Here is a 24,917-nt window from a genome sequence, read left to right on the forward strand (position 1 = left end):
AAGATTGACGATTACGCGAAGCCAAAATATTCGCTGCCTGCTGTGATGGCCTTCATGATCTGAGAACGCAAATGGTCGTAGCTCTCATACTCTGGAAGGTCAAGCTCTGTAATTTTTCATGTTAGTCAATGCACGAATTGAATGCTGATGATTCTACTTACGGTTAAAACAGGTATGCGAAGAAGGCAATCTGTCTTTATTGCCATAGTCACGGTGGATGTTGAATCGGTTAACACCGTTCATGCCTTCAAGCTCCTTGAAGCCATTAAGTGGAACCTTGCTGGTTCCTGTGACGAACTGCAACAATTTGGCGCGCTCTTCCTTGTCAAACGACCGCAAAGCTCGCCAGAACCATTGAATTTGTTGCGAAGATGGTGTGTAGTTGTGATACTCTGTGTTGCTCTTCCAGTCATCGATATCAATATCGGGGAGGCCAGAAATCAAAAGCTCCAGCTCCTGTTCGTTGAATATGGATATCAGTTCGGCAGGGATAATGTCATGGAAGCCTGTTGAGAATTAGTTAGTGATTGAATCAAGTTATTATTGACTGAAATGCTTACCTTGAAGGAAATGGGCCATCTGCTCCTTGACGGAAGATAGCAACTTGTGTTCGACAACAAGACGGACATAGTCATGTTTGTTCTCCTCCGTGACGGCAATCTCTCGGCCATTAGGGATGAGATCAACGACGGTGGTGGCGCCGAACTCATCGTTTTCGACCGAGAAAGTTTCGGTGATGATGTCAGTGATGTCGTTTTCCAGCATCCAGCACAAAGACTTATAGTAGTCGGGGTCGAATGATTCCATATCCTTGACCGAGACGGATTTGCCGAGGATTCGCTTGTATACAGCACGACTAAAGTAACAGTCGAGGACGCGACCCTCGTATAATGCTTTGCCGATGATGCGACCGATGAATTTGAAGAACATAAGATGCTCATCATTGATGCCGCTGAGTTTGTTTGGGTGGAAGGTCGTCCGGTCAGAGGACACTGGTGTGAAGAGCACATAGTTTGGATCAAACATCTGCCGAGAGAGTACTTGGAACCACTCGCGAGTAACTCCACCAGCATCAACGCCTTCCTCGCCATGGAAACGAATGTTGAGCTTTCCAAATTTCATCTCATCCCCAGACTTGAAGTACAAGGACTTGAACGAGTCATGGAAAACCTGTTCACGGCGGACGGAAAGTTGTAAAGTAGGATAGGAAGGTCGGCTCTGATTGCTACCAGATCGGGAATGGACGCTGCGGTTAAAGTAGTTGCGCTTGTTGTCGAATTCCAGTACCTTGGGGTTCTTCACGAGGAGTGCGAAGGTGCCCGACATGAGCTTGGGATTGCTCCTGACAAGCTCGTTAAGGATACGCCGATGATCCTCGGTAAAGCTAAAGAAGAGACTGGCCGTACGAGACTCGGGTGCCGGGCTTGAGAGGACCATTTCTTTCTGCTGTGAGGGATCATCGTTGGTGGTTGTATTCTTGCAGACCACCATGAGGGATTCAATCAGTGGTAGCAGGATTGTAGCCACATTGAGCATGCTTTCGCGCTGACGAATGGCACTCAGGCAAGCACTCAACTTCTCCCACATGGCCGAAAAGGTCGAGTTGTGGTAGAGAGATGTGACTAGATCGTGTCTCTCATCCTTATCCTTGCTGGACTCGGCCTCGTCGCCCTTTTTCTTATTGTCGAACAAATGATCTAATGCTGTCAAAACACGAAGGAGCTTGTTTTGCTCGGATGCTCCTGGCGAGAATTTGGCAAGAGCAACGCCTTGGATCTCAGTGCCTGAAGATGCCTTTTCAATATGTGGCAAAAGGTCGTCCAGATCAGCGACGATATTCTCACTAAGAAGCCGGGCCTGGTGAACAAGCTCCTGACCAAATGTTGCCTTAGCCCCTGGAATGGCTGAGAGGTTCTTGATAGTCGAGATCGTGTTTTGGAAAGTCTTGGAGCTGCACTCTCGAGCCACAAAGATCCTTACGGCTAATGTCAGGTTCTGGGCGGGGACAATAGGCGGCTGAAGTTGCCGGAGTTTCTTCTGGACTGCTTCTTTCTTCTCTTGTTTCTTGTTATTGACATCAGTGACAGTGTCCTCTTTGGCATCGGTGCTGGATTGCGTAACATTGCTCGTTTCGGTTGGTTCGGCTTTCGAAGCTTGCTCCACAGGATCTTCAGTTTTGGGCATCTCTCCCACCGGGGTCGAATCAATAGCTTTCAGTTCGTCCTCGGCTTCCTTGCGACGACGTTCAAGATTTTGAAGAGGCAATGTGACTCGATTCAACAGATCAGCCAGATGGGTCATAACGACGGAGCTTTCCATAACAAGGTCGCGGTCAAGGAGTGATAGCAAAGAGTTGATGGCATACTTGTGGGACTTGGAGTCCTTGCCTTTGCCCTTACGGCTCAGGGAGCGCTTGAGAGTTGAGCCGACGGCTTCGTGCTCTGTCAGGAAAAGCCAGGGAATATGAGGGTTCTTTGATGATAACTCCACCAGCAGATCCAGGCACTGCTGAACAATCAAGAGAGGCGAGGTTTCGGAATTGGTTTGCGTAGTGTTTGCGGTGGGTAGACCAGTCAGGCTTCTCTTGAGTGCCTGCGGGGTTTTCTGCTCGGAGTCCTTCTCCTTATCCTTCGGTCTTCGTGCCTTTAGGGACAACTGGCCGAAACTGCGCTCGACAGCCCCCATGTCTGTGCTACCGTCCTGCAAGATCTGAAGGAGAGTGCTAATTACCTCGAGTCGAGTTTGCTTATTCTCGCAGACATCGGCAAATACATTGAATAGGTGGTTCCTTATGGAACCCTGTTGCGTAATGAACATCAGACGAAGGAGCGTAGCGACACCGGCCTTATCGAGCATCTGAACAACCGTTCGGCGCTGGACCTTTGCTCCCTCTTGTGGGTCAGGTGGCCCAGGCTGCCGATTTGTGCTGGCTTGAGGGCTGCGGCCTGTGATGACGGAATGGCCGTTGTTGTGGTGCGACAAAGCTCGGGCCTGGGCCGCCATTTCTGGGGTCAGTCGATCCATGAGCTCTTCGCCTTGGTCCATAAGAACCTGTTGTCGTAGATCAGGCGGGAAAGTGAGGAGGATACTGGCAGTATCCATTTCTGGTATGACAGCCTGGCCAGTGCTGGCGGATGCTTGACGATTCGTTTCTTCACGAGCCCGGCGGCGCTGCTCTTGTCGCTCCTGTTGAGCTATTTCGTGTCGTAATTCTTCAGGAAGAGCATCTAGAAATTCTTGGAAAGCTTCGGTTGAGTTCCCATTTGTCTCTTCACGTGCCTCAGACCTTCTGGTGCTGATTGCTTGTGCAATGACCTCCTCGCGAAACTCCTCAGGAAGAGCTGCGATATAATCAGGATCAATACCGAGTTCGGTGACGTCGACCTCTTCGCCTCTAATTGTGGTCATGACACGAGGACCGTCGTCTGCGGTTTGCTCTGTAGCCTCCGAACGTTCTGCTTGACTTTGGTTCGTCGGCTCGACGCCTTCCATCGCACCTCCATCGCCTTGGCCTTCAGTAGACACGTCCTGATTAGCGGCTGCTTCAGAAGCGGCACGTTCAGCAGCCTCTCGAGCCTCTGCCTCTCGCTTTTCTCTCTCCGCCTTCTCTTTAGCCTCTTTTGCTTCACGTGCCAGGCGCTCCTCTTCTTCTCGTTTCTTCCGTTCTTCTTCTTCGCGCTTCTGCTGTTCAGCTTCTTCGGCTTTTAGCTTCTTTTCCAACTCCATCGCAGCGGGGGTAAGCTTAGCCACGATGATGTTCTGGAGCTTAGCCGTTTCTGCTAAATTGCCGGTCCCAAAGACCATCCTGGCTTCCTCCTGATATCGATCCATCGTGCCTTCAATAGCAAACGACACAGCTTGTAATGGATCCTGAGCCGAACCTTCGCGTCTCTGTTCAGTACGGGAGGTTCGTAGGGCGCCAAGCTCTCTAGACTCGCGGTGCCCATGCGGACCAGTAATCTGCAGATGGAAGGCAGGCTGTCCGTTGCGCCCCATTATTGGGAGGAATTCCATTAGTTCACCGAGGAAGCCCATGGTTCCCTCGATATGTCGTCCACCTGAGCCAAAGATCGCTTCAGGAACTCGCAAACCGATAGTGTGATTGATGGTGGGACGTTGAGATGCTTCTCTGTTTTGGTCGCCCCGTCTGAGGAGTGGGTTTGTGCCATCATCGGGGTTAGATTGGCCTGCCCCAGGGCGATGGCTGCGTGAAAAGAAGCTGCGAAAATCGCCAGCAGCGGCGTCCCGATGAGAGCCAACAATGAAGCCGGGAGGGAAGGGGCTGCGCGAGTCGGTGGTACGGGAAGGAATAAAGCGTCGGCGACCTGGGTTGTCTACCATGAACATCTGGCGGTAACGATCTTCGTCCTCGGCACCAAGCCCGTCCCATCCAAGAGCCGGCATAGGTTGAGGCTGATCGTCCAACGGATAGTCGTCATCATAGAGGTATTCGTCATCTTCCATTTCATCCTCGTCATCCTCGTCTTCATCTTCGTCGTGGCCATCATCAAGATAATGATCTTCCAATCCATCCATCATATCTGGATCGTACACGTCGCCATCACCAATGATTGCTCGAGCCATGCCGTTGAGGATATCGCCTGGTTCCATGGGCATATGTTCGCCGTGAACATCTGCATCAAACTCTAGGTCATCCTCTTCCTGATCCTCGTCATCCTCATCATCATGGCTCGCGCTCTCCCATTCTGAGTTGCCATCGTCATCTAGAGGGTTGCCCTCTTCATCAACAATCTCGACCTGATCTTCAACGTCTTCCATGTCTGCGGATTCCACGTCGTCGTCGTCATCATCACTTTCATCCTCATCGTCCTCATCCATGATGACTTCGACGACTCCCGGCTCGCCATGGAGACCTTCAATTTCGCCCATTTCGCCGAGTTCTTCGTCATCGTCACTGATATTATCTTCTTCGTCCGAAATGTCGTCGTCTCCATAATCCATCTCATCGTCGTACTCGTCCCCGTACATGTCCTCCTCGTCGTCGTCCTCTTCATCTTCATCGGAATCGTCGTCCTCACCACGGGGCTCTAGCATACCAAGGGTAGAATTGCGATACAGATCAGGGGTTTCTTCTCGATCATCGCCGAGGTCTGAGAGCGAAGAGGTTGAACCAAGGTCATCATCTGCAGTGTCTGACAAAGAACCAGAAGGCAAAATATTGGAATGGCTTAGTTCCTTGGCTGTCTCTGTGAGAACACGCAAGACACGTAAGATATACTTAATGGCTCTTTTGACGCCCGGATAGTTGAGGTTGATTTCGGCAATAGAGGACGTGAGTTTATCAAGATAACCCTTCTCATACATCAATCTCCGTAGCTGAGCGTGCGACCGAGCTTGAACGTTGTCGGAGCCTCGAGAAGCCGCACCTGGGTCCTTGTCCCTTTCGCCAACCATGTAATTCATGAGTTCCGCCAAGCATTGCATGCGTGAATAGCGAGTTTCTAAAGGTTCATCAGACAAAGGTGCTCTCTCATAGGCCTTCAACATCGTGTCAAGAACAAATTTGCGGGCAAACAGAAGATCAGGCTCGTCGTCATACGCAAATTTGTCCTTTCCGCGATCAATGGCCTTCTCACTGGTCTTGGCAACCAAGGCGACCAAAACCTTTTGGGTTTGTGCTGAAGTAGCGGCCTTCTTCTTCGCAGCGATACTATCGGCTGTTCCACTCAGATTGCCCTGACACAACAGATCGTAAATCAAATAATTAAGGACTGACGATCGAGGCTTGATTGGTGTACTTGTAGTTAACGGAGCATTGCGCTTGAAGTTGATGAATTCCATCTTTGTCCTGTTATAGCTTTGAAGAAGCTCAGCAAGACAGTTGAGCAAGAAGCATCGGTAGACAAAGATTGGATGCTCGTCAGTTTTGAAAACAGGCTTTGGTGGCTTCTTGTCCTTCACGTCAGCGGCGTTGTTGTCTTTGGAAGTAGATGTTGCATCTTCCGAGCCAGAAACAGGATCAACCTTGGGATCCTTCTCAGTAATCTGTACTTCTTTATCTTCGACTTCACGATAATTGAGTAACTCGCAAAGAAGGAAATGTATAACACCATCAGGATTCTCAACGACGGGTCGTTTACTTTCGTGGGTTTTTGGCGCATCAGTCATCTCCTTGTCTGCAGGTTCCGTGGACTGCTTGATGCTATCGACAATGTTATCGGTATCGTCACCACTTGTGTCGGAAGTCGACTGGATGGCTTCTTGTTTCAACTCAAGAATTTGTGACCGAGGGTTGTCGCTGGAAGGGGGCGTCCACCTGGGGAAGCGTAGCATCTCGTTGGAAATCTCAACGAAAAGGTCTGGTGCGCGAAGCGCAATTGGTGTCATTGCACGCAAGTAGTTAGTGACATCAGTGTGCCCCCGCTGTGTTCGTTGTAGATTCAGGAGGCCGATCTTGATCTCTGCGCGCATGATCTGTTTGATGGTCTCCTCATCCTCCACGATATGACGAAGAACAGTCATGATATGAGCAGTGAGTTTAGTTTGTTTGAACCTCTCGGAGCCAGAGCCCGACAGTTGCTTTGCCATAAGAAACAACCGCTGCAAATTCTTCTTATCCCCGACCAACTTCGCTAGTCGTCGACTGCGTGTCAGTATAACCAGAACTCTGAGTGCCGCAATGGCGAGTGTTTCTTCCTTTCCTATCCGTGGGAGCATCTCAAGTAAAGATTCTAGGATCTGGGTACGCTCATGATCACCAACGATCGGAGTTCGCATTTGAATGACGGGGTCAGAAACAGCCTCATCCAGGGACTTCGGTGCTTTCCACTGCGCAGCAACAGGGCGCTCATCATGACGAAGGAGAGTTTCGACGACCAGTAGCACATATGGTATCCACGGTGGCATCCCTTCAGTAGAGCTCGTAGGGGAGATCTTCAGGAATCCAATATACTCGTTAATATGTTCCCTTAGGTTCTCGACACTGTTATCAAAGAAGCGCTCATCCTGAAGAAGTAAAGCGAGAAGATGGGCATAAGCAGCAATACATTTCCCAGTACGCTGCTTTTCTTCCTCCTCGTCTTGGGCAAGCGATGACAACGCCAAAGTCAAGGTCTGGCCGATTTCGTCTTCGTTGTCACCAGGCTGTTGTTTCAAAACCACAGTCCGGATGAGCTCAGACACCTCGATCGCTGTTTCAGGATGTGCGCGAACAACATCGAGGCATCTATCTATCATGTTTCCTCGCAAGTTCGCCCGAAACTTGTCAACCTCTTCTTTCGTCGCAAGGGGAGGGTTTTCGTTTCTTTTTGACTCTTCTGCAGCAGATCCCGGTGTTTCTGCCGGCAAACTTGGGCCTTCGCGGATCTCATCCACATCTTGAGGGCTGTTGATGATGCCCCCCAATGTTTCCCCAATAAATCTCTCCGCAAGATCGGGAGTATCAATTTCCGGAGGTCCATCTAAGGACATGCGGTCTGCTTCCACTGCTCCACCTGTATTAGCACCCTCTGTCTCACCGACAGCTGAGGGCTCTTGTGGGGTCTGTTGCAACACTGATGTGTCAGAGTCTGCAGAAGGAATTGGGTTACGTGCGCCGGCAAGTCCAGCTTTGTGAGCTGAGCAGTAGTGGTCTGCGAGGTTAGGGTTTCCATTCGCTCTGTACACTGCCTCGTGGACCAGATCAGTATCATACCCCTTGGCAACCAGCTCTTCAATCGTGCCGCGATGGGAACGCCAGTCGAAGCGGACATCTGTGTATCTGAAGAGATGGAAAGGCGGCTTATCCCTCGTGGATGATGAGGGCTCGCCATCCGCAACAGAAATGGCCTTGAGAATGTCGATTAACCGCGTCACAGTTTGGTGGGGTACTCTTTCGACAAAGGAAGAGTCCCAGAGCTCGATGATCTCAGGGAGAATGGCTGCCCTAAACTCTATTACAAGTTGTTGACAGATATATGTTGAGTTTGACGACCTGTCCCCACTTCGAGGTTGCAGAGAGAATGCGTTTTGGGCTTCAGAAAGTTGCTTCGAATTGACCAACATCAAATCCAAGTCCAGGACCTTCTTCAGTCCGAATGCAGCAACCTTAGATCTGGAAGTCTCATCTGTTGCAGCATCTGGGCCTTCGCGAACTGCCCGGGCAAATATCTTTAACATTGAATTCAATACATCCATTCCTCCCTCTTCTTTGAAGGCCAGAAGAACAGGCATGATGATCTGGACGCTTGATCGATCGCTTGGTCGGGGGGAAGGCTGATCAATCAGCATCTCATTGATAGTATGCAACATGATGATCCAGAAGTGGAAGTCTTTGGATGTGGGTGTTGGGTTGGCAACAGATGGCCTCAGCTGGCCAAGTACTGCATTTGCAAGTGCTCGGGCAATTTCCAAGTGCCGGGGTCGGTGATAGAGGTCACGAGGGTCTCGTTCCCGTCGTGGCAAAAGACATTTGCCGAGCGTTTGGAACAGAGGAAATGTTGTTGGGATCATAGGATGGAGCAGATGTCGCAACGTTTCATAGTTCTGGAAACGAGGGCTGGCTTGCTCCTCATCTGTAGGACGGCTCGGCTTGGAGTCATCCGAAGCATCTTTCGCCTGAAATTGCGCTGTGCTGCTTAGCATATCTGGCAACGAAGTGCTGTCATCCACATCAGTTTCTGGGAGGTGTGCGCTAGTTAGTCCCTCGGCGGATGTTTGGCGTCTAAAAGACCAATGCTGGGGGACCACGTTGAGCTCTCCCGCCTCTTCAGTTAGAACTCCACGCAACAAGGGACCAATAGAGTTGACGAGTTTGAGGTAGTAATCGTAAACATTGACTGGATAGAATTGTAAAGCATTCGATCTCGATGTAGCGAAGCAATCGGAAATGATTTTGATAAACGTCTGCGCATTTGACAATGCCTTGATCATCTTGGTACCGTTTTGGACAGCTTCATCGTGTGTCGTTTTGAGGTCAGAGACAAGAAAAGGTGCAAAGTATGGTGGCAAAGCTTCCGTCTTATCAGACAGAGGCTGCAAAGTGTCAATAGCCACTTGAGCTCGTCTGATTAAAGAGGGAAGGCCACGTATGGGGAAGGACTCGACGACCTGAGAGACGACCTGATTGAGAATCCTCGAAGCAACGGTGTCTCCAAAGTTGGTGGGCAGACTCGGGGATTCGCAAATATCGAGCAAAAGCTCTAGTCCGCCTGCCTCCACGAAGCTGGTCCTCAAGCCCTGATTTGATATGTAAGAGCTTAAGAAGTAACCTAAGGCATAGATGTAGGGGGTGATCGAGCGGGTGGGTGAATCCGGGCTATCATCTTTCTGGCCTTCAGAATCCGTATCGTTGGAGGGCACATCCGACATATTTACATCCGTGTCTCCAGAAGTCTCAAGTCCTTGGCTTTGCTCAGGAGATGCAATCGGTCGAATGAAGCTGCCATTCTCGTCCACAGATACAGTCTTCCCTTCATCGTCAATCAACAACATACGAGCACCCCACCCGGCGGTCCTGGCCTTCTCGATACCGAGATAACGCACGCGAGCAACCATATCGATAACAGCGTTGGAAATGGCCAAACGTAAGGCCGGGTGATGACGAGCGAGTTCGTCAAAGCTTCCTCCAACATTGGTGGCGAGATCGCCGTCGAGTTCCATACATCTTACATGGGCAGCACTTTCGAAAATCTCGAGAAAGCTGTCCAAAGCACGCGATGCTGCTACCAGCTTCATGCCAGCGTTGTTAAGCGATATCGAGTTAAGGACTTGTGGTACAACAGTAATGACATCACTGGAAGGTAAGATTCCTGCTGCCAACGTTTCGCGAGATAATTCCCGGATGGATTCTTCAGGAGGGGGATGCGGCCGCGAGTCGTTTGCAACTAACGCAGTGACGGTCTCATTTGCAGAGTTGGATTCGTCGTCATCTTCGTCCTTGTCGCTAGGTTTTGGCTCGGTCAATACATCACCGGGAAGCGGTCTGGCGGTAACAGCTTCCAAGTATGTCTTGATCATACCAGACTCAGAAATAGCCGCAAAGCTTGTGGGGTCATTGTTGATGAAATCGCTCAAAATGGTGACAGAATTCGTCCAGACGACTGAACCGAAACTCTTCTTGTCTCCAATGATGTCCCGCAAGCTCTTCAGGAGATCCGTTTTGTCGGCGAGATTGCGGAGCAGCCGGTCAGTGTTACCACCGTAGCTGTATGAGTTAGACATAATGTGATGGACAAACTTAAGCAGCCACTTAAGAGTCTGCTGCTGATAGTATGGAATCTCATAATCCACCTGTCCTGACTGTTGATCCTTCGAAATGCCTTGGCCTGCTTTGTGCAAGGTCTGCGCCTCCCCAACGGTATCAACCACCAATTGAGACACCGCATCAAGTCCTTTGGCGTTGAAGAAGGCAGTGAAGGCGTTTTGGTAGCTCCATATTAACCCGTCTAAAAAGGCAAGGACCATGGAATGATTTCGTTGCGCCACACTTGACCTGATGTTCAGAATCTCAACCAAGATGTCCATCAATCCTGCAGACACCATCTCGCTTCCAACGCGAGTGGTCATGGATAGATGGAGAGTGAGTGAAAAGAGGTTGTTGCGCCACTCATCCATTTGTGTGACTTGACTTCCTTTGTCACTTTCGTCATCTTCCTTCATTCCTGCAACTGCCTTCCTGATAACGTAGAGTAGTATTCCATGGTTAACATTGGCATTCAAAGCAGACAGAACATCTTGGCACTTGGCTTGGAAATTAGAGACGGCTTCCAGGAGGGCGAGGGCCACAGCTTGAAGCCACAAGGGTACGTCAACGTTCCCGTGTGCTGTAGGATGAATGAGTTCAGCAAGCTGGTACACTAACTGGAATCTTCTGGTTTCGTCTGCATCTTGGCGGAGAACTTTCTCAAGAAAGTTGGCTTCGTTATGGATGTATGCAAGATTGTTGATTGCTAAGAGTCGGACAGCAAGCAACTTCTGCCGCGATTCACAAGAATCCATAAGAGCTTTGGAGGCTCTGATCCTGTGGAACGCCTCGTATTTCGAAGCGAGTGGAAGATCCGCGGGGGTGCGTGACACCAACTCATAGACGGAAGTCGATGCAATGACGGACTGTGGTATTTCATAGAACTTTGGTCCAGCAGATGTTGTCTCGTCTGAGACACCGGGCGTTCGGGGGGCAATTGGAGAGGAATCATCGAAATTACCCCGACCTTTCGGAGTATGATGCTGGGACGTCATGGTAGAACTACGACGCAGGGGTGTTGGTGTAGATGGAAGCGAAGCACGCTCAGCATCATTTCCAGCAGAGTCTTGCTGGGTATTCTGGGGATAATATGTTACCTTGACATCTCCCCAGCCATGCCACCGTTTGTCATCTGAGGCCGCAAGGGCAACTAAATCATTCGCATGTATGGAGTTGGCTGACTTGGAGCTTCCTCCCTGTGCACGTTCTTTTCCTTTGGTCGAGCCAGGTGTGTGAGTTATTACAGGATCAGATAAACTGACGATCGGTGTCTTCACAAAAGGTAGAGCAAGCTGTTGAACTCTGTCGAGATCGATGTTGTAGTGGTTTGCCAGCAAAGCTGCGCTGATCTGCCTGGAGGGGTTTGTGATGCGCTTGACCGAGGCTTGGTACCTTTGTGCCAGTTCTGAACCGACTTCGAGTGTTGCAATCAGTACGCTAAGAGACGTGGTGTTGAGAAGGTCGTTAAGATGGGCGCTGCTGGCATAGATACTTCGGTTACCGCAGTGCTCCAGTAGCATTCGCGTATAGCGCAGGACTACCTCCACTAGTTGTTGGTCTCCATTTGATGAAAATCCCAAACCTGTTAGCTCCTCCGTTGACCACCGCCGCTCGCTACCAAAGGTCGATTCCTGATCTTGGTTGAGCAGTACATCGCAACCAAAGTCGCGAGTCTGGGGACCCTCATTCAGCTTATATGTAGCACAGAAGTGCTCTAAGATGCTATCAAAGCGGTTCAAGAGGGGAATCCAGTGGTAAAGGTCGCCGCGTCCGAAGGGCCATCGAGATGGAAAGCTTTCCAGCTTTTGTGGTAAGAGAGGTAGTGGCGTTGTTGAGGTGGTTTCGACGTAGCTCTTGAGCCAAGGAGACTACAATTCATGTTAGCTATGTATCTTTGGGCTTTTTCATTTTGTCACTAACCAAAGTATCCTTGTGCTTTGGTTGCATGGGCTTAGTGATCTTCCCCATGGTGAAGGTGAGGCGGCTGAGCCGCAGGAAACTGAAGAATCGCCCCCTCCACTACAACCGGGCTATCAACCCGCTCAAAAAAAATAAAAAATTGAATATATTCGCGAGTTCTCTTCGGTCGGACGTTTTCAGTTATGTAATATCCTCTATCCGCAGTTTGTGCGGCGGTAGAGTTTTCGATTTTCGTGGGGCTCTCAGGTCGGAAAGGCTCCAAGCTGGGATCCAGATAAACCTTCTCCTTTGGAAAGAAATGGCGTATTCGCAATCAGAAGCCTTTTAGCGACTGTTACGTGATAGTCGGACGGTGAGCAAAAGCGCGTTCGCCTGACAAAGTACCTGTGAAAGGTAGATGGTCGATGAAGCTTGGAAAGCAGTCCGAGGCCGAGTGCAGGTCGTCCTAGAATAGCTTTAATCCGCAGCTAAATCGTACCGCCTTGCTTGTAAAGACGATATATATCTCCTGCTTTTACCAGATGATGTGGTAATGCGAAATATCTCGTTTAGGTATGAAAGTTGTGGTTTATGATGGTGCGGAGAGAAGGTGTAGGATGGGGAAAAGGTATAGTTATTGCAAATCGTCAGGTTGAGAAGTGCAAGTGGGTCTTTGCGTAATAGGTGCCGGAAGCTATGTACAGTGGGGTGGAGGTACCCCCGAGGCCAACCTTTCACTGCAGGGTACAGAATTTCCCGAATTCAAGGATCGGATTATCTCTTCGGCTTGGAGTTCCCCTCATATCCAGGCTGAATCTTGATAACTGATACCAGATCACGAAACAAACAAAGCTAGTAACTTATTAATAAGGATCTACAGGTTGGCAGGGACTTGTTTTTGCAAACATCTCGCTTTTTGTATATATCTAATGCCTATAATTGTTCCTATTAGAGCTTCACTCTCTTACTTATTTTGCAAGCATGTTTCTCCTATCATCTTAATACCTAAGTTAATAAGTATAAAGTAGCATGTGCTGAGTAACCTGAGTAACTAAGCTTCTTGTGCAATATTTGAGCCTACCCAATGCACTTAAGTACCTTAATTACATTATTTATTCCGTCACCAATCTCCTGATACCCAGTCGATAGTTGGCTAAATGATACCTGCTTTTGCAGGGCCACAGCAACGAGTTGTTGCTGTGGTTAGCAAGCCCTGCTCCTGAACTTCGAGCTCGGGGTTTTCTGGTGTCTGTTGTTTAACTTAACCGGCAATAATTACACTGATGGGCTAAATTTTTTTAAAAAAAAAAAAAAAAAAACCTTAAAAAAAATTTAAAAAATTTTTTTAAAAATTTGCATTAAATTGCACTTTATATGCCTTGGCAGATCACACTTCTTTTGATTTACTCCAATTGTCTAGGTCCCATAACGAGCCTTGTGGACAACAGACATTGAATTATAGGGTAGCTGTATCTAGTACGTTTCACGTCGGAGGCAGCAACAGGCATTAGATCTGTGTTCGTTGCTGATTAGTATGTCTTCTCCCACAAACAACCGGTGATGCTTGAACTAGGTATGTGTCAGGCAGCTTTTGTGAGCACATATATGGTATGCACCCTCAGAGCGAGATCCACGGCTTGTTATACGGTATCTTCGTTCTTCCATCACTTGTCAACCACCAACTTACACCATGAGTGTACAGCACACAATCTCAACCACCATGCCAGCCAAGCCTGCTATTGATACCCGGTCAGTACCTGATACTGATTTGTCGGTATCTATATCCCCAAACCTATCGTTGAGCACGCCGTCATCAAGTGAGGAAGATCTGCAGATGGATATCAGGATTATTCGGCTAACCATAGAAAATCATCCGGTGAAACAATTGCAGTCTCAGCTCAAGGAACTCTGCTAAATCCTCAAGGTAATTATGTATTCTCTATATTCTCCATGTTGGCACCTACGACCTATGTATGCATCTGTAATGACAACCCTCCTCTGGATTCAAAATTTAGTATACCGCTAAGACTTAGCTTGGGAATTTGACCTTGAAACAGGCACTCTCAGGTCACCATTGGATACCTCCAGACCCACGTAATTCTAAGCCAGAAAAGGACTCGTGAAACAAAGTATTGGCTTCCATGATATCAGTCAGTCTAATACCTACTATAGCGAGGGGAGGAAAGAAAACTCGGGACCTCGATCCTGAATGACAATAATACTTATTAGGTAACCTGCTAGACTCGGCATAAGTTTAGGATATTTCTGCTAAGTTTATTTTGACACCCTATATCAAGGTCCGATACTTTCTTGCTCCCCAAGGCAGATGAAGACAGTGCTACCGGAAGGGTCTCACAAGCTTTTGGCTTAGTCTAACACTTGACCCGTCCTGCCGTCTTGTTATAACTCGAGTGCCTATTTCGACTGTGCATGAACCTAATGCGCTTATGACATCAATGTTAAATCGAGAATGGAACGCAACCACAGTGTAGGCATCCAGACTAGACTCTGACGCCATTGGAGTATAGAGTAAAAGTAAAAAGAAAGACAAAAATAAAAGGCTATCTGTATTGAGGGAGGGGTGGTGATATCAAATACCGGGAGTGATAAATGTTGCGTCAGTTGGTTACGATACGTATATGTACAACTAACTTAGTAGCTACCTTACCTATGCTGTGACATGAAAGATATTGAGACCGGAGCTTGAACGATAAGTAGGCCCCGAAGACTAAGATTATACTGAATCTAGAAGCATGATTTTGTCTAACCCCGTCTGACAGTCAAGTGAGATATTGTTTGACCATCCCAGCTGTAATAAAATTCCAAGTCATCTCACAAAACCCTTATCACGAAATTGCCACACCGTTAATTATGTTATGTGTTTAAGACTGAGACTGAGTTGCTCGTGTGCAGAAAACTTAGAACAAAGACCAAAGGCCCTCTCCATGATTTCATGCAGAGATGGATTCTTGCACATATACTACAGGCAGCATTCTACACAACTTTGAAGACCAGTGCAGCTTAACTATGGTACCTTCCATTGGGATAACTACTCAAGGTAAAGCCTCAAGTCGAAATGATGCGATATTGAATTCCAAACGAAGCCAACCATAGAACACTCTAATCAAAACGGCCACATAATGAAGGGATAATCTACATTCCAGACTTTTTTGTCTGACATTTTCTTGTAGCCGAATCGACAATCAGGGCCGAACTCCTGCTACAGGGCCGCCCCGATTTATTTTTGGCGAACTCCGTCAGCGCCTCACTGTCACAACCCTTGCGAGCTTCCAATTCTAGTTCCAGTTCCACTGTCAACGTAGTAAGGGGGCAGACAGGAACACCAACGCCACAACACCCCCCCTTGGATCGGATTTCTATCAACAGCTGGCTTCTGGCATTCTTCCATTCATTCTGCCGCCGGACGCAGTACCTCCCTAGTCTCTCGTTCCCAGTTTCCCCGATACAATCTGCATTGATTGCTTCTTCCGGCTTTGATCCATGGTCGAGGCCACCTAACCGCTCCTTTATCCTCGACGAGAACAACACACCGTTACCTTGAAACCATTTAACACCCTCATCTTCAACAATGTCGCAACCGCAAGATGTCGCCTCACCGGTAGCCCAACATCACACCGATACCGAGCCTGAAAAACATGAGCAGCAGCAGCAGCAGCAAAATACCCATGAAATGTCCGAGAAGCAAGATGGGCCAGAGGTTCACGACGAAAAAGAAACAACAGCCACAACGGAGGACAAACAAGAAGATTTAGACATGCACAAAACAGACGAAGACAGTATAGCAGAGAACCATGAAGATAAGGCTGAAGACAACACCGAAGAGAAACATGAAGACAAGCACGAAGAAAAACCAAAAGAGTCAAATGACAAGCCAGAGGGAAATCAACAAGATCAGCTGTCGCAAAACGACACCAATGTCAAAAGACTCTCGTCTGGCACGGAGTCTGACGACACTATGTCTGTAGGTTTATCCCACATTCCTCCCTCGACTACTGCCGTGCCAGTCACACGACAGATGCCATCCCTTATTTCGCTTCAATACTAATTAATTTCCTTAGGCATCTGATGCCGATGATAAATTCGAAGATGCTGTAACGCAGTCCCCTGCAAGGTCCCTTACCAAACGAAATATTTCACAGGCTAAACGCCGTGACAGCGAAGTGGAGGAGCGAACCGATCGGCGGTCTGAAGAGTCGCATCACCAAGAGGATACTCTAGACACAAAGGTCACTCAACATAAAGCCACTGGATCCGAGGCAGGCAGTGTCAAAGGAAAGCAATCACGACGCAAACCGTCAATAGCTTCCACACGAATTTCCAATACTTCAAATCTGGATAACGTTAGTCTTGACGACGATACGCCCCCATCTCCAGGTATGTACATTCTCTTTGCCAACAGCACTGCGCATAATACTGATCTTTGTAGTGCCAAAAGATCTTCCACCGAAACCAAACAGCAAGACGATATCTCTGAACAGCATCTCTCTTCCGTCTATGCCATGGTCGCCCGCCGCTGATACTTCCAAAAGCCCTGTGCCCTCAACAGCTACACTTGCGCCCACCCCACCAGTGCCTCAGCCTCCGCCACCACCGAGTCGAAAGCTGACAAGCCCCTTCTCTTGGCTTTCTCGAAGCTCCAGCAAAGAGAGAGAACCCCCGCTTCCACCTCCCCCTGCTGGCCGAAGGAACACAGCTGGTTCGATTGCAACACTATCAAGCAATCCTGAAATGATGTTGAGTCGACTTGAGGAGGAAAAGGATGGAGACTCACTACCCGGTGACCCTGCCCAACGGGTCACCCTGAAAGACAGATTTAAGCAACTGCGACAGCAAGAAGAGGCCGCTCGCGCAATGGCCGAAGGTGACAGTAGTAAATATGACGGAGCTCTTGGTCTTACTTTGCCAGGTGATGAAGGCCAACCGCAAGAGAAGCCTCCATCGTCGCCTGTTCCTCAGCCTATTCCTGGGCTGGCCCCCGGCACAGTTGCGGGAGTCAACGCAGGACCTTCGGCCATTTCAGAAGAAAAAGTTGATTGGGACTTGTGGCAATCTGTTGTTTATGAGGGGCCAGCTGCTGTTGCTCGAACTAGCGCCGAGGAACTGAACAAAGCTATTGCAACCGGCATCCCTAGTGCAATCCGTGGCGTTGTCTGGCAAGTGTTGGCTGATAGCAAGAACGATGACTTGGAATTGGTATACAAAGATCTGGTGGCTCGCGGTACAGACAAGAGCAAAGATCGTCACAGTAATAGTACGACTGCTAGTTCGCTGAGCAACGGAAACCTGAGCGTTCATAGCGGGGACGCGGTCACATCATCAGCCTCTTCCATCAATTCGGACCACTCAGGAACAAACGGCACGCCATCTCCAAACGAGAAGAGCGCGGAGGCTGTTTTGAAAGCTCAAGCTGCTGCAGCGGCTGAGCGGAAGCGCAAGGACAAGGAGGACGCGGCAACACTACAGAAACTGGAAAAGACAATACGCCGAGATCTTGGTGCTCGAACCAGCTATTCTAAGTATGCGGCTGCCGCTGGGCTTCAAGAGGGCCTGTTTGGTGTCTGCAAGGCATATGCCCTTTTTGACGAAGGTGTTGGTTACGCACAGGGTATGAATTTTCTCATCATGCCACTACTATTCAACGTAAGTCTGACTCTCGCACGGCTTTTGCGACATGCTCACATGCTCTCTAGATGCCTGAGCAGGAAGCTTTCTGTCTCCTTGTTCGACTAATGAATCACTACAAGCTGCGAGATTTGTTTATCCAGGATATGCCGGGATTGCACATGCATCTTTATCAGTTCGAGCGGCTTTTGGAAGACTTCGAGCCAGCATTATACTGCCATCTTCACCGGCGAGGAATATCCCCTCACCTCTATGCCACGCAATGGTTCTTGACGCTTTTTGCCTACCGGTTCCCTCTTCAGCTAGTCCTCCGCATCTACGACCTTATCTTCTCCGAGGGCTTGTCAGCAATTCTACGCTTCGGAATTGTTCTAATGCAGAAGAATGCCAGCATTCTCCTGGGTTTATCTGATATGCAGCAACTCACCACATACCTGAAGGACAAACTGTTCGACGTCTATATTGATAAGGATCCTAGCCATGGCAGTCTTCTTGAAAATGGTTTCTTTGGAAGCTCGAGCTCTAGCATTGATAAGGAGGTCTATCGTGCAGACCAGCTCGTAAAAGATGCCTGCGAAGTTAAAATCACACCAGAAATGCTCAAATCTTATAGCACAGAATGGGAAGAGAAAACCAAGGCCGAGAAGGATCGTGAGAACGAACTCTTGGAGCTCCGCACATCGAATCATAATCTCTCTATTCAAGTCCGGAAACTGGAGGAGAGGGTTGAGGTATGCGATCGTGAGCAGGCAGATCTGGCCACAGAGCTTGTGCACACAAAGGTTGAAAACCAGGAACTCAAAGACGAGAATGACAGCATGAGGGGTCAAGTTCGGGAGCTGAAGATCGTCATCGAGAAGCAACCCATGGAAATAGAGGAGACTTGGAAACTTGAGCGGGACGATCTGATGAAACGCAATATGCATGTTCATGAGGAGAACCAAAGACTTGAAAAGGAGTTGTCCGAGTTGGAAGAAGAGTTGGTCCAGACAAAGCTGCGCTATGCAGAGGTGAGCTCTTCCCATTGCTCACTCATTTTTCTTTGAAGTTGATGTACTGACGCCTCATTCTAGATCAACTCTCAGCACGAGACCTTGAATCGTAAGTGGACTGACTTGAAGCGTCAGTTTGCATGAGAAACTCGGAAGAAGACCCGTAAACTTGTTCTGGTTATTTGATCCTGAATCATACTTCATGTATAAAGTATTCTTGTTTACCCGATTCCACATTTTAGCTCACTGCAATTGGCCCTGTTGGCTTAGTAGCTTGCTGAAAATGTCGGATTTGTAATGACAGTAGGCAGGGAATAAGACAATAGTGGCGTCGATTCCCGTATTTTGCTACTATTTACGATGAGGACGGTTGTAAAGCATGGATTGCTAGTGGTGCAGTGCTAAAGTACAACCCAACCTTTATGTTTTGCAAGGGCACAGCAGTTGACTTGTGCCGTCTACAACACATACCACATATAGAATGAGTGGAACACGTTTTAGATTCGGCATTCCAGCCAGAACATCATGTCACGTTGTGCAAGTACAGAAACCTTGATCATGAAGTAAATTCAGCGCAAGAAAAATTTTCATTCCCTAAGGACCCATTCCGATGCGTTATGTTAAGCTCATCTTGTCCTAACTATCAAGACAGCGAGAAATCCTTGAACACCATACCAGGGGCCGACATTTGGTTCTTTATGTGGCTTTTTTTTGACAAGTTTACTTGTGGAGCTTACGCTGGTAGAAAGCGAGCTCCTCACCCTCCAGAATGTAACCATCAACACGGCCAGACTGGCCGGGTCGGCTGGAAACAACGGCGTAAAGTCGACCAGCCTCGAACTGCTTCTCGATGGCGCTCTCGACCTTGCCGCGGGAAGACAGACGGGCAGCCTGCTTCTTCTCAACAGCGTTGGACTTCTTCACCTCCTCCTCGGTCTTGCCCTCCTTGGCAGCCTGAGCCTTCTGGCGTCTTCGGCCGATGGCCTGGCCGTAGTGGGCCTCGTACCACTGTCGGAAGGGAGCGGCATCGACCTGGACGACGGCGCTCTTGGTGAGGGTGTTGGTTCGGACAAGCTCGTTGTTGGAAGGGTGGTAGGCGACGGCAATGACACGAGTCTTGCGGGTCAGACCCTCGGAACCCCAGGCAAAGTTGCCGGAGTCGAGACGGAGGGCACGGTACTTGTGGTTACCACCTCGGGTTCGGACGGTGTGAATGCGCTTGGGGCCAATACGGGTGTTGGCACCCTGGCGACCAGCCTCGAAAGCGCGCTTCTTCCCTGTTGTCAAAGGTCAGAACGTATGTCCAAGAGGATCATACGGGCTTTCGGAATTATTACGCACGGTAGTAGGCACGCTTGGCACCGGAGGCGGAGCGCTTGTGTCGAGAGTCACGCGAGATACCCATGATTGCGGTTTCTGTGAGAGAGAAGAAAAGACGAAGTGGTTAGCCAGAGTCCATGTTTGACGGAGACGGAGACGAAGACACAGGGAACAGAGGAGAGCGAGCAACTCAATCGGCGGGTTCTGCGAGATGGGGAATCATCGAGCAGCGCAGCGCATTGATTCAATTCGTCTCTTCGTTCTTGTCGTCTGGCAACTCACCTGATGATGTTGGCGCTCACCAGGCAATCGAATTGGCGGATGGTCGTGAAGAACTTTTTGGCTGAACGAGGATACAAGCTACGGAAACGTGGGTGGAGGATTTGGCAAGTGCGGGAGGTTAGGGCTTGCCAAAACTGATTCGGTAAGAGCAGCACGTGACCCGGGTGCATCGTTATTGGGAAGATAGATGTTCCACTCAAGAGAGCAGCGAGTTCTAGCGTGGGTCCGATACACTCCCCCTGTCAACTAGTGACCAATAGTATAACATCATGAAAATCAGCATCAACTGGAAAAGTGTCCTAGTTAAGTGTTCACTGAGCACCTTGTACCATCATCTTTCCAGGGTCAGGTTCTCTTTTTTATTATTTTTCGCATTCCATGTAGTATCTATCTGTTTCAGTCCCAGTCTCTGAATTCCCTCGAATTTGATAGCAAGGATCGTGAAGATCTTCCTAGAACTGCCTGTCTCAAAATCTCAAAAGTCTGTCCAAGGCGCCTCCAAACGTATCGTCGGCGCCGGCACATCCAAATCATTTACGAATAAAAATGATTTTGAGCCCATGCCATGGGTAGCACTTCCGGCTTTCTACCGGTTTCTACTTTGAATCTTCCCTCTTTTCAATCTCTTGCTCCTTTTCCTCGGCTTTCACCTCACGCTCCTGTCCAATCGTCTTCTCGTTGTCCTCTTCCGTCCCTTTCGCGTCATCTTCGTTTGCATTTATGGATTGAAGAAGTGTAGCGGGAATGAAATGGGCTTCGTCTGACTGCAACTCGATTGGCGGGGTAATAGAAGGCTCCTCTGGCGTAACAGCACAAAGATAATAGGATCCAACTTGAACAGTTCTCTTATCGTTACGGACTGCCCCATCAGAGCTGTAAGCGCCAGATACTTCCGAAGATAATGTGCGAGAAACGAGATCCAGCCTTGGGAGAGGCAGGCACCGGCCCTGTCGACTGGAGCGTTTGTCTCCCTCCTCCTTGAGTTCGGTGAGGGTTGGCCATCCAGCACCATACGGTGGCTCGTTCCGTGATGTGCTGAAGCAATTGCTAGCTGCGAACACGGGGGAAAGACAATCGTCAAATTCCTTCCCACGGAGGAGCTTCACAACAGGTTTGACTCGAGTCTCCACGCCTTCATCGACGCCCGCATTCGTCCTTGCCAGACGTTGCTTGACCCCTTGATCGAGCTTCCTCTTCTTTGATTCTGCCAGATTTGCCTTGAAAGCTGTTAGCTCTACTGGGCTCTGAGGAACAAATGGAGACTGGTCGGCACTCATGTAGCGCAGATTGGCCATCATCTTCTGAAACACCTGCCGTTCCTTTGTAGCAAAGCTTGTCCAGCTCTTGGATTGAGACCATGAACCCGACTCAGATCCATTCAAATTGAAACTCTGTTTCAAGGTAGAACTGAACGTCTGGGGAAGTTGGCGCGTGGAAGATGGACCTCTGGGTGCATTCTGGAGCGGATCAATCAACTTATGAGTTTCTCGAGCTTCGTTCTCCTCTTGAGGTGTAGTCTCTCGCTTAAGGTTGATCTTCGCACCTCCCACAACGCGAGGAGAATCGTGTGAATTTTGTGCCTGTCGAGTTGGGATAAACCCTTTGATCTTACTATAGTCAGCCGCCTTGCGAAGCTCTTTCTTGACTTCTTCTTGCGTCGAGTCGTCTCTGCAAACAGCACTGAGGAGTTGACGGTCTTTACCAACAGGCACTGAAGTCATCTAAATATCAGGATACTTGTTGTGCTTTGACCTCAGCTGTGTCCCTCCACTTTGATCCTTGATCGTATCGAATTCAGTTCTCAAAGGGGTTGTAGTATCAGACATATTGGTAGCTGTACCGGAGCTAGAGTTGCTTGCCTTGGTGGAACTAGAGGTACTGGCTTTTTTCTCATGCTGGCTTCCCGTGGGCTGGCTCCTCGACTCACTCTGTATATCACTGCCCCGGGAAGTTGGATACAGTACAGACATTTCTGGAGGCTGCAGATGCATTCGGTATTGACTATAGGGCTGAATTTGTGGTCGCATATGTGACTCTGGCTGATAATAAAGGAAGTGCTGTGGTGGCAGGTTTGGTGGTGGCTGGGGCGCATAATACATCCCACTCTCTCCCTCAAATGAAGGCCAATCCGTTTGTTCATAATGACTATCATAGTCCGCCGGATAGTCCATCATCGCTTCTGGTTGAGCCGAATGAACCGACCACAGGGCAGGGGCAAGTTGCCATGGTAGAGGCGAGTATGGCATCATAGGCGGCACCAGAGATGGCCCAATACGTGGCGCATAGTTGATCGGCGGATACATCATTTGATGGGGAGGTTCTGAGGGAAAGTGGTTGTAAGTGGGATTAGGGAAAACCGGAGGAACTGAATACCCAGCCGATGACATGACTCTCTGGTTTGGAGTAGGTGTACGCCGTAATCTGGAGCCTCGCGGTCTACCGTCTGGATGGGGAGTTGGGGGCCTCCATGCCCGCCTAGGAGACCTGGTTCTCGCTCTGGTGTCAGCTGGCCGCATGCTTGCACTGGTTTTAGGACGACTGGAAGAGTTGTGAGATGAGGCCGGAGGTGTATAGACGTCGGGTTTGAGGAATTCAAGTGACTTCCTCGGAGTGTAAACAGTCGGTTTCAGATACTGCAGGGGAGGCTCATTACTACTCTCTTCCTCATCTTCAGAGGACTGTGAGAACTGATGCCCTGTGTTCAACCGTTCATCGTTAACCGAGTTTGAAGACAGGGCCCGGTCGTCTTTGCCCCTGGACCTGCGGCGCCTGCCTCGTTGTTTCGTTTTCATTTTCGGGCTCCGAATCTTGAGAGGGTCAACCTTGCTCACAGCTCGAAGAGCAGGGAACATGGATTCGTATCCTTCGGGGTCGATGGTAATGGAAGGAATTGTTCTACCTCGGGGTCGTGCTCGAGGCGAGCGCACATCTTGATCTGGATGTCGTGCTTCCATGGAAGACGGAGTTGAAGAACCACCTTCGTCGGGAGAGAACTCATCTTCCGAAGGTTCAACCGGGATAAATGTTGGCGCACAGGGATTCATGATGGTGCCTGGCGACGCATATGTGCAGGTTTTGGAAAGCGATGAATGTGTAACAAATCAAATGTGTTGACCAATATTCCAGCTTGACAACAGAGTCAAAAGATAGGTTATGACAAGCAGGTTTGTCGGCTTGTTAGTTATTCGCTTGTTATCAGGTAACCGTAAGCTATAGGACTGAGAGAAAGGCCTAGGTCAATTTAAGCTGGCCATGTTTTTTTCTGAGTATGCTTGCCTATGAAATACTGATATAATGCCCAGATTTGAGCAAACAAGCTGTATCGGATACTTTTCATAGAAGGGACAAGATGCCTCTGACAAAACGGTGATAGTAGTTTGTGGCTAAAGGAAACTGTTTGGGGCAGGCTGCGAGTATAAGAGAGGAAGAAAAAGCTCCTAGCGAAGAGTAGAATGACGAAGGCTCAAGCGCCAAGAGGGCGTGCGTGAGGTTAATACGTGAATGCGTGGCAGCTGATCGCCAACTGCCGGATAACTACTAGCAAACAAACCGCAGTGACTGAGAGATGCTTTTTTGGGATAGTTTGGCTTGGAGGAAATAAGAAGAAAAAGAAGAAAAAGAAGAGAAAAGAAAAGAAGAGAAAAGAAAAGAAGAGAAAAGAAAAGAAAATAAAGAGTGAATGTATTTTTACTCAGGCACGTATTCGAGACCATGGACGAGGTGGTGGTGAGGCTCATGGGGCTGATCCTGCTGGCAGTTGTCAGAACTGTCAACACCAGAACAAAGTGAGAGACTTTCTGGCTGTTGAGTCGAAAGATTAGATGATTTTGATACTATCTTACGCTATCTCTTGTCCAGGAAAGGGCATACTACGATGTATTTCATGAACAATACTACTCCTGAGACTCCATGAGACTCCACGAGACTCAATACTACCTACAATACGAATGCTAAGCTGTATGGTTGAGGGCAAATATGGCTCTATGATAGAAGACCTGTTTAACAACTGCAATAGATTGAATACCTTATAGCTACCTCAGAGCAGAAGAAGACTACTACTACACCTCCCCCTCCCCCTCCTATCATCTACAAGAATAGCAAGAAGATCAACAATTATCACTCGGCCAGCCCTGCCAATCGCAATGATAAATACTCCTGAGTGTTCTGCTTATGTCTCTGATTCTATTCATAGCATCCAATAGTTTGATGTAAATGGTATATAAAACTCAACTGTGTAGGAATGTAAGTTATCCTAAGTGACAAAAATGACCCATCTAAAGCCCTTCTAAATTCATACCAAACTTACCTGAATCTTTTTACCGCTTAGTACTCCGTAGAGGTCCAAAGTTTTGGCTCCCCGAGGGTCACCTCAGTCAATCAGCTGCCTCAATTGTCACAAGCTGACAACTACTTCACGTATGGGGCTCTTGATGCGCTGACACCTCTTCTCAACAAAGTTTAGCCCCAGGGGGCTCAACAGCGGGAAGGAGCCTCCATCACACCCCACCAAAATCAGGCCGAGGTCCCCGATTGAGAGACGGTACGTACCTGGTATATCTAGGTAATCTCGTCCAATAATTATTTCCTATTTGTTCTCA

The 24,917-nt window shown here is 48.8% G+C and overlaps 5 protein-coding genes across 5 annotated transcripts; 2 read left to right on the forward strand and 3 right to left on the reverse strand.

Moving 5' to 3' along the window:
• Positions 1 to 11: 11 nt before the first annotated feature.
• On the reverse strand, positions 12 to 12,151 carry FPRO_01529 (uncharacterized protein; the record flags this gene model as incomplete). Its single annotated transcript, XM_031230461.1, has 4 exons — positions 12 to 106; positions 162 to 506; positions 561 to 12,051; positions 12,104 to 12,151. The coding sequence occupies 4 exons, from the start codon at positions 12,149 to 12,151 to the stop codon at positions 12 to 14; spliced, it is 11,979 nt and encodes a 3,992-aa protein (XP_031074944.1).
• A 3,520-nt stretch (positions 12,152 to 15,671) lies between these two features.
• Positions 15,672 to 18,861, forward strand: FPRO_01528 (uncharacterized protein; the record flags this gene model as incomplete). Its single annotated transcript, XM_031230472.1, has 5 exons — positions 15,672 to 16,064; positions 16,162 to 16,477; positions 16,530 to 17,743; positions 17,794 to 18,735; positions 18,799 to 18,861. The coding sequence occupies 5 exons, from the start codon at positions 15,672 to 15,674 to the stop codon at positions 18,859 to 18,861; spliced, it is 2,928 nt and encodes a 975-aa protein (XP_031074945.1).
• A 576-nt stretch (positions 18,862 to 19,437) lies between these two features.
• On the reverse strand, positions 19,438 to 20,122 carry FPRO_01527 (putative ribosomal protein Rps8bp; the record flags this gene model as incomplete). Its single annotated transcript, XM_031230484.1, has 2 exons — positions 19,438 to 19,994; positions 20,059 to 20,122. The coding sequence occupies 2 exons, from the start codon at positions 20,120 to 20,122 to the stop codon at positions 19,438 to 19,440; spliced, it is 621 nt and encodes a 206-aa protein (XP_031074946.1).
• Positions 20,123 to 20,915: 793 nt separating this feature from the next.
• FPRO_01526 (uncharacterized protein) lies at positions 20,916 to 23,363 on the reverse strand (the record flags this gene model as incomplete). Its single annotated transcript, XM_031230495.1, has 2 exons — positions 20,916 to 22,030; positions 22,091 to 23,363. 2 exons carry the CDS (start codon positions 23,361 to 23,363, stop codon positions 20,916 to 20,918), a joined length of 2,388 nt encoding a protein of 795 aa, XP_031074947.1.
• A 667-nt stretch (positions 23,364 to 24,030) lies between these two features.
• FPRO_01525 (uncharacterized protein) lies at positions 24,031 to 24,232 on the forward strand (the record flags this gene model as incomplete). The annotated part of the gene is made up of 2 exons (XM_031230506.1): positions 24,031 to 24,104; positions 24,178 to 24,232. 2 exons carry the CDS (start codon positions 24,031 to 24,033, stop codon positions 24,230 to 24,232), a joined length of 129 nt encoding a protein of 42 aa, XP_031074948.1.
• Positions 24,233 to 24,917: the final 685 nt, after the last annotated feature.

The sequence above is a fragment of the Fusarium proliferatum genome (genome assembly GCF_900067095.1).
Source record: "Fusarium proliferatum ET1 genome assembly, contig: FPRO_scaffold001, whole genome shotgun sequence".
NCBI classification, from domain to species: Eukaryota; Fungi; Ascomycota; class Sordariomycetes; order Hypocreales; family Nectriaceae; genus Fusarium; species Fusarium proliferatum.